The 8998-nt window shown below is 41.2% G+C and overlaps 1 protein-coding gene across 7 annotated transcripts in view; it reads right to left on the bottom strand.

Annotated features, from left to right (window-relative positions):
• Positions 1-1846: 1846 nt before the first annotated feature.
• The window catches only part of LOC100701407 (inositol hexakisphosphate and diphosphoinositol-pentakisphosphate kinase 1), a 54304-nt gene continuing 47152 nt past the window's right edge, over positions 1847-8998 (bottom strand). For 4 of the 7 annotated variants that reach the window (XM_025908988.1, XM_013264199.3, XM_019361687.2 and 1 more), the window contains 3 exons: positions 6995-7132; positions 6590-6703; positions 1847-4393 (listed from right to left, as the gene is read on the bottom strand). In XM_025908988.1, coding sequence (XP_025764773.1) covers positions 4302-4393; positions 6590-6703; positions 6995-7132 — 344 coding nt within the window. In that variant the 3' untranslated portion in view covers positions 1847-4301. Of the gene's footprint in view, positions 4394-6589; positions 6704-6994; positions 7133-8998 lie in introns of those variants that run through there. The other 3 variants (XR_002062911.2, XR_002062912.2, XM_019361688.2) reach the window with 2 other exon arrangements.

Raw genomic sequence — 8998 nt, 5'->3', positions numbered from 1 at the left:
TGTTATTTGTTTTGAAGCTGGAAAAGGCGGTCTGCAGATGAAGTGTGTGCATGTGTGTGTGTGCACACGTGCATGAGAGCTGAATGTGTGTGTGAGAATGTAGGACATAAAACCCAGGAGAGAAAGACTTGTCATCCAGACAGAATAAATGACATCAGCTTTTGGCTTCCGGTGAGTTGGCAGTCTGTGTCCGTACCCCCCTCCCTCCCTCCCTCCCTTCCATTCACCCAGCATCGCTCAGGAGTAGCCAATTACATCTGGGGGTGTCGCCATAGCAACGCATGGCAGCAATACGAGGAGACATGAGTCATCACTATTCTTAAAAGCCATTCAGAGAAGAGTGGAGAGGGAGACAAGGAGAGAGGTAAATAGGATGAGGTTAGAAAGCAAGAGAGGAAAGGAAAAAGAAGGAAAAGAAGTCCACTCTCTCATTTTTTTGTGAGCACTAATGGCAGGAAGAAAATAAGATAATAAAGTGTAACAAATGAAACAGGTGGTCGGTGAGAGAAAAAGTGAGGATATAAAGGGGAGCCGAGCAGGGAGTAGGAAGAGGAAAAGCAGGAGAAAGGGAAAGAAAGAAGAGATGAGAGGAAACAAGGAGAGGAGGCAAGCAGGAGACAGGAGGTACAGGAGGAAATAAGTGGGGAAAGATCGATAAATTGATTAATATGTAACTCCTATTTAATAAGACACAATGCTAGCTAATAACATTTAGAATCTGTTGTTTACTGACCTTATCAGGAGAGGTCCAGAGGGCTAATACTACGAATAATATACATCAATTGGAAAAATGTTTTGGAAACTCCAAAATGTGTCTGGTTTGTGCTCAAGTTGTCAGTTTTACAGAGAACTTCAACAGGTCATTAAAACTAGAAAAAAAAGTTGACTTTATATTGAAATAAGAGCACTTCCTGTCAGAACTCCAAAGTCCTTGAACAGCAGTTTTCATTTCTGTGACAAGTGAGTTATTCACAGAAATGTATTTAGTTATTCCCTTCCGTCTGTGCCCTCTCTGTACTGCAGGACCTCCCGACTCCACTGCATTGGCAGGTGGGAGACTAAAGCTCCCACTAAGGTTCCCCTGGAAGCTTTAGTTGAAGCTTTAACAGGTGATGTGATGTGATCTCGTGCTTTAGAGCAAGCCTATTGTTGTCAGCAAACCATATCTTGTATCCACACTAGAAACTCAAAAACATTTATAGATTCATGGTGAAGGTGATGTGGAAGTGCTTTAAAACTGCATTCTTTCTAATGTCCAGCAGGGGGCGACCTCTCTGGTTTCAAAAAGCTGCCTGATTGTACAATTTTACAGGAAAATAATTCTTCAACCATGTTTGTGTTCTCAAATATGATGAATGTCACAATCAGTAGCTGACATCCAATCATCAGCCACTTTATTAGGTACACTGGTTCAAATTCTGAACTGTTATATCTAATCACCTGATCACATGACATCAACTCAATCCACTTAGCATGCAGCTATGGTCAACACAAGCGGCTGAAGCTCTAATAGAGCAAAGGAAGACAAAACTGGACGATAGAACACTGGGAAAAAAAAAAAGTCTTGAAATGTATAAATGACGCGAGAGGAACACAAAATTAGACATAGAAGGGAGAGGAAAAGGCTGAAGAAGAGCAGAGAAACATGAACACAGGAGGTTGGCCGGTTTGTTTATGGGGCAATAACAGACTTATGTGTCTGGACTGTGCCCAATAAAACATCTCTCTCTCTCTCACACACACACACACACACACACACACACACACACACACACACACACACAGCCCATCTATTGCAGCAGGTGTGGCAACATGATTTTTGTGCTTGATAACAACTAAACAACACTTTCACTCTTAATTTTCTCTTTTTATTATTACCCTCTTCTCTCCCCGATGTCACAGCCTGACCTGAACCACAGAAGACAGGGCATCACAGAAATTTTACACCTTTAAACCTCGTTAAACAGAGCGCGCGCGCACACACACACACGCGCACGCGCGCCTCTCTTTGGCTGACATTAAATAACCACATAAATACACAACTACACCAACATCAACTCACAGTTACGATAAAAACAGGTTATTAGCCTTCAAATCAAAAATCTAGAACTCTTTTACCAGATGGCTAAAATTCAGAAATTCATTCAACAGCAGACTTTTCAAGTTTCGAAGGTCAGTTCGTTTTCAATTTAACCGCTTTGTAATGAAAAGAGGGACTCCCCCCCTCTGCTGTTTATACGTTGTTAAAGCTGACGATGCCGACTGAACACAATGTCCACAATCACATTCAGCTTTTCATTTTCTTTACAGGCTTTTGTCAAAGTAATAACATATATTTTGGAATTTCAATTAATTTTAATTACTTTTTGAATTGAAAGTGAACTGACCGCCCCACAGTTCAGTCACAAGCTGATGAAGCAGTTGCAACCTTTGGATTATACTGCTTTACCTGAGCATGATTAACGAGATGAGAAACAGTCATTTGACATTAAAACACATCTCAGTATATGGTGTGACAGACTGCAGACACAACTATACTACTACCTTAATCAAGTGGCTTATCCCTGTAACTCTAAAACATCTCAGTAAAAGTATACAGCAGATTCCTAACATTTGGATTTAATGTCACATTATTATCTGAAGGCACATTTACAGATGCATCTTTGTTTCTACTTAACAGCTGACGAACACAGAGCTAAACAGCTTGATCAGGCTGGCATGAGTGAAAAATTATAAAATATACTACTCTTATACTACTAAGAGTATACTACACTTTTTTTTTAAATTGCATGAAGTAAAACAAAAATCATGTGAGGAATAATTTATCAGGCACAATGCAAACTTGCATCTCTGCAGATGCTTTGTATGTTACATTAGAGAGTATTTGGGCTGTGGTTGCTTTGGTTACAGTGTTACAAGCTTTACATGATGGTTTTCAGTCTGCAGGGAGAACTGATTTTATAATCCAGACGTTTGATGTGTGAAACAGATATAGAAACATTTTGACATTTTTGGTTAAATTACCCTTCCTTCTTTTCTTGCAACAAGGTAGACTTCAGTCACACACAGGCTTAGAGACGGGTCGGCGACAAATAGGGAAAAAATGAGTATCACTATTCAGTTGACGATTGGTTGGTGGCTGTGCAGATCCCATCTGTTGTCTGAACACTTGTCAACAAACAGTCACCAAGCAGCAGTGAAACTGTGATAAGTGCGAAGCAAACCAGACTCGAGTGATCACAAGATTTTCACACCTCTTAGATTCAAACTTGTCCGACATTTTTAGTAGATGCACCTCTGGTATCAGTTTGACCATCCTGTTTGTCTGGTTCTCGAGTTATTGACGGGAGTGTTTACAGACAGACTGGCATCTACCATGCAAACTACACGTGACTGTGGTAAATCTGATAAAAAGGAATCACGAGGATGTTTTACGTCAGTGCTCACTAGCGACATCAGCAGGTTGCTAACTGGTCTCTAAGTCTGTATGACTGAAGCCTTAAATAACATGATTAACTCTCAAATCCAGCAGGTAGTTCAGCCTTTTTAACGAATGTAAACAGCTAACAGTGGCCTTGTCTAAGGTAAAGCTGCTTGAAAAACTAACACTTAATGTTCCATTTATTTATTATTTTTAAAAAAAGAAAACAGATAAAACATAGAATTTATAAAAAGAAAATACTACTACTGTTCTGCCACCTTTAAAACAGGCTAGTTGTTTCCCCATTCCCAGTCTATGTGCCAAGCTGAGCTAGCAGCTAGATATGAGAGCAGTATTGATAATCTAATCCTTGGTTAGAAAGCAGGCGTGCTGACATCTTTGGATGAAATCCACCACAGACTCAAAGCCCGTGACGCATTTGAACCGGAAATGTTGGCAGTTCAGGTGAGAAAAACAGACTGCTGGTGTGTGAGGAAAAAAAAAAAAAACATCTCCAGAGCAAACAGCAAGCACTGCTCTGATCCAAATTAAACTAAAGGCACAAATGGCCTGAATGTTGGCACAATGGACGGTTCAGGAAAGTGTCAGCGATCTGAGGAGGCGGATCGAGGCGATGAGAAGTCCCACGTATTTTTCTTTATTTCCTCTTTATGGAGAAGAGCAGGCGTGGTGAGGATAGTGCAGTCAGTGGTGGTGCAGTGAGGGTGCAGCAGGAGAATCACCGTGCACAGTTTGTTTGATCATATCGCGTCTGACATCGTGAATATGTGCAGAAGGCTGAATAACAGCGCAGGAAGTAAAGTCGTTACACCGTGGCCTCCGATTCCCAGAGGTCCTTGTGTTTCTCCAAACGGACGGCCTACTCACTGAAGCTGAAGTTCAGACCAGAAGACTCTGTAATCGGGGATGAGGGGCCCGCACTGGATACAGCACTGGAGGGGATGCTGCCATCTGAACAGAAAAAACACACACACAGCTCTCTGTAAACACTTTTTTTCCCCCCCACTGGTACAAACTGTCGATGTTTTAAAAAGTCTATCCATGACGCAACTAATAATCCCATTACTTTCCACCCCGGAGCCCTCGATTCACTCTGCGAGTCAGGAGCCATGTTATTTGTTGTTGTACGTGCGTCACGGGGAAGGACACAAAGTGAACACAAATGAGGGAGCGAGCCGGCACAATAACAGGAAAGCATCATCTGCTCGTCTCTTCATCTCGTTGCCATGGGAAACTTTATGTAAACTGTTGCTTTGTGTGTTGGGTTTCATAAAATGAGCCACATGAATGTTTATATCAATAATGCGACTAGAATATGATCAAGATTTACCGTCAGTCACAAATCAACAAAATCAAGAATAAGGGTTTAAATGATGTACACTAAAGACAGAAACTGTGGTTAAAAATGTTCCTGAACAGGTCACAGGGCTGCACTTGTAAACAGCTGCCCTGTAACTACAGCTGATAAGAGAACACATGGAGTTACACGACCAGCAGAAGAAGTCCCTCCCCATCTGTCTGCGCACTGTGTGGTAAATGAGGCTAAATGAGTTCTGTGCAGTTACAGGCACCAGAATCTGGAGCAGCCACCCAAACCGAGTGTACACGTCTAACATGCGCAGCTCACCATCTGAGAGAGAAAGGAGGACAATGAGCTGGTTAAAGATGAAGCGGCTGTGATTTTCAGTCCTTTTTACTTCAGTTTTAAGTGACGGTTGATCCTGCGGTGTAATCTGCTGCACAGTCTGCTGTTATTTATATACTTATAAACAACAACCACACATTTTTTTGTTCTAGTTTCTTTGGACATTTTGTTGTTTTTTTTTTTATTAAATATTTTCATAAGTGTGCTATTTGTTACTAGGTCACAAATTGGTTTATTTTTTACCCTGTTTTTTGTTTTTTTAATTTTTAATAACACATCAAGTGATGTAAAAAAAAAAAAAAAAAAAAAAAAAAAAAAAAAAAAAAGACAATAAATGGCCAAAAATTGCAGTTCCTCTTTCGGCCACTTGAGTCTGTAAATCAGTGTGCTTAGACTCCCGTGTTTTGGTCTCTATATTCATTTCCAGAGCAGCTGTACGGTGGGTGAAAATCTGCATTTCGAAGCATTTCAGTTATATTATATGAGAAAAAGTGTGGATTGTTTGTAGTTAAAACTGCAGCAGACTTGGACAGTCTGTCAGTGCAATTGAGTAAAACTGTACATTTTTTTCCCTACACACTAATTAGCAGTTCATCTGTGTCTGTGTAAGCAAGCTGGCTGCTGTTGGCTGACTTATCTTAAAACCCCACCGTCTGATCCACATATGAACGCTTCACAAAAGCATGGCTGACGTCTCGATGGCTACATCCAGCCCCCTGCACAGTCTATGATTTTTCTGAATGTGATAAAGTGTTGCGTTTTATCTGTCCAACCTGAGATTCCAGCTTCACTGTGGTAACTAGAACCGATTTAGCTGAGCTGCCATTAGCCATTTGCTGATTTATCAGCATTTCTAACAGCCAATAAAAGACAATTTAGAAGAAGAAGAGACGGGACAAACGCCCTTCAACAAACAGCAAAACCAAGCAGAGCTGGACAGAGTGTAAACATGTACAGAAAAAACTACACATGACACATTTTAGGGGAAATCTGTTTGTTTCGTGTGTCTGAAAGAAGAAAAAAAATCATTATATCGGTTGAGCTGTAGCAGTAACAACAGTATTGAAGCATTTAAATCTGTGTGAAACGTCAAACAACAGAAGACATCTGGCCTGTGTTCTTTGCGCTCTTATGCTAAATCAATGCTTGAATCAATATTGTTGCTGAAAAAATGAAACGGCCTAATGTTTAGAAGGTTGTTTTGTTTCCCTTACCCATCACACTATTATGAACATTCATGTCTTTTAGTGAGCTAAGAAGCAAGTGAGACACATGCGGTCATAATCGAATGTCTAATAATCCATTAATATAACAGCACATACATAAATGCTGCTAAGTTGACTAAGCAATGTTGTCATTGAGACTTTTACATGATAGTAAGGAGGGTGAATATTTAAACATGAAGCCGACATGTTTAAAGAGGTTTCAGCCTCTTGAAAAACACTTTGTGCAGTGAAAGCAGGTCAACACACTGATAATACCACGAAAATCATTGCACTTACGCCACAAAGGCTGGCTGGGCGGTCGAAGAGATGCTTCAGATCCAGAGGAGGAAAGAGGCTGCTGCGGGCTATAGAGAGAAATCTGGCTCTGAGAGGCAAACAAGCCAGAGAGCGCTGGAGCAGAGAGAGAAAAGAAAACACATTAGGATCAGTTTACAAATGTAATTGAAGCTCATTATGCTTCTGAGAAACTCTGCTCTCTTCTGCTTTTGGATTCAGGAAGTGATGTTTTGTTGCTAGATGTGGAAATGGCTTTGAAATTTAAGTGCCCACTCTCAGGCTTTATTTAAAGGTTTTTATATTAATTAACAGATTAAAAACCAGTGAATTGTGGCCATTTATATTCATGCTCAAGATCCGACGATCAAATTCTATAAACCAAAAATTAAATTGAAGCTTTCACACCTTTCATGGTTTTGGCCTGGACCTCACTGTTGCTCTCACACACCGAGTTGAGAAACTCGTCCACCTGCTTCAGGGAAAGCGAGTTGTGCAGCGTCTCCAGTGGGTAGATGGAAGGCACCATGGAGCATCCTTCAAAGCCTGCAGGACAAAGGATACAATACAGCCGATCGTATACTAGCAGGAAGAGAGGTGAGGAAAGTACTGCTCTCTGTGCATTACGGTTCCACGTGCTTTGAGTGCCATATTAAGAAAAAATCAAATCAAATCTAGCAGTGATTTATATTTGTTACCAGCCACACAAACGTTTGCACACAAGATCTACAGTCGGCAGCGTGTGACCTCTCACAGCAGCTGACTGGCTGTAGCTACACAACACAAGCAAGTCAGATCTAATGCAAACACAAATAACTAATTCCTGAGTTAGTGAGACCACAAGAACAAAAATAATATTTTTGTCTTGTTTCTAACATGGATACAGAGCATTCTGCTTCAAATGACAAGAAAACACATTCGTTACATGTTGCAGCTATGTTAGATATACTTCTATGTTTCTGAAATGAAGTACATGAGCTGATACATGAAGTTTGTATATGTAATAAGTAGGTGAGGACTACAAAGATTTGAGTGTTTAAGATGTTCAATGAGCTGGCAGTACTTGAGGTCAACTTCATTTCTAAGCTGATGATGTAAATGGTATTTCCTTCAGGGGGAGTGTGTGATATAAACCAAAACTTAACAATAGCTGCAGACAAGGTTGTGAAACAACAAAGAAGAAAATAAAATTCTGGGGAGATGTGGCATAACATTATGAGCATGGCCAGGTGGAGTGAAAAACACTGATTTCATCATGGGACCTGTTAGGGATACGTTAGAGAGCAAAGTGAACATTTTGTCCTCAAAGTTGACGTTACAAGCAGGAAAAATGGACAAGTGTAAGGATTGGAGTGAGTTTGGTGCTTGTCAGAGCATCTGGCAAAACTGCAGCTATTGTGGGGTGGTCCTGATGTGCAGTGCTTGGTACAGTGGCGAATAAGCGACAGCGTCATGGGCAGCTAAGACTCACTCACGCATGTGAGGAGTAAAGGCTGGCCTGTGTGGTCTGATCCGACAGACGAGGTATGTGTAGCTCAGACTGCTGAAAAAGTGCTGGTTCTGATGTAAAGGTGTCCGAATACACAGAGCATCACAGTTGTTGTGTATGTGGCTGCATAGCAGCAGAGCAGTCAGTGTGTCCATGCTGACCCCGCTGACTGCTGAAAGCACCAACAAAGGGCATCAGAACTGGACCATGGAGGAATGGAAGACTATGGTCTGATCTGATGAATTGTGTTTTCTTTTACGTCAGGTGCATGTGAGCTGTTTACCTGGGGAAGACCTGGCACCAGGATGCATTATGGGACGAAGGCAAGCCAGCTGAGGCAGTGTGATGCTTCGGATAATATTCTGGTGGGAAATGTTGGTTCCTGCCATTGATGTGGATGTTACTTTGACACGTACCACCTACCCAAGCAATACTGCACACCACGTACCCTTTCATTGAACAGTATTACCCGCTGGCTGTGGCCTCTTTCAGCAGGATAATATGCCCTGCCACAGAGCAAAAATACTTCAGGAATAGTTTGAGGAGCACAACAATAAGTTTGAGGTGTTGACTTGGCCTCCAAATTCCCCAGATCTAAATGCAATCCTTGTGCTACAGTACGCCTTTGGGAGTCTAGTAGAGTTCAGGCCTCGACGGGTCGGTGATGTTTTGGCAGCAAAAGGAGGCAGGTGGTTTTAATGTTATGTCTATATTGTGTAATTTTATTAATTTATTTATTTGTAAATAGGACCGGTACAAATGTTCAGTCTATTTCCCCCTCTCTTTTTCCTGAGCCGGTTGGGTTGGATCACCAACACAGATTTGATGATGAGCTGCAGCGCGAGTTGTAATGAACTGCGAACTACACATAAAAGATTAATTTTCTTCGAGGTCTGTTAATGGTTGTTAATATTGGCGTTATG

The sequence above is a fragment of the Oreochromis niloticus genome, linkage group LG7 (assembly GCF_001858045.2).
Source record: "Oreochromis niloticus isolate F11D_XX linkage group LG7, O_niloticus_UMD_NMBU, whole genome shotgun sequence".
Lineage (NCBI taxonomy): Eukaryota > Metazoa > Chordata > Actinopteri > Cichliformes > Cichlidae > Oreochromis > Oreochromis niloticus.
Note: the sequence above shows the minus strand (reverse complement) of the source record. Positions and strands in the feature narration are given on the sequence as shown.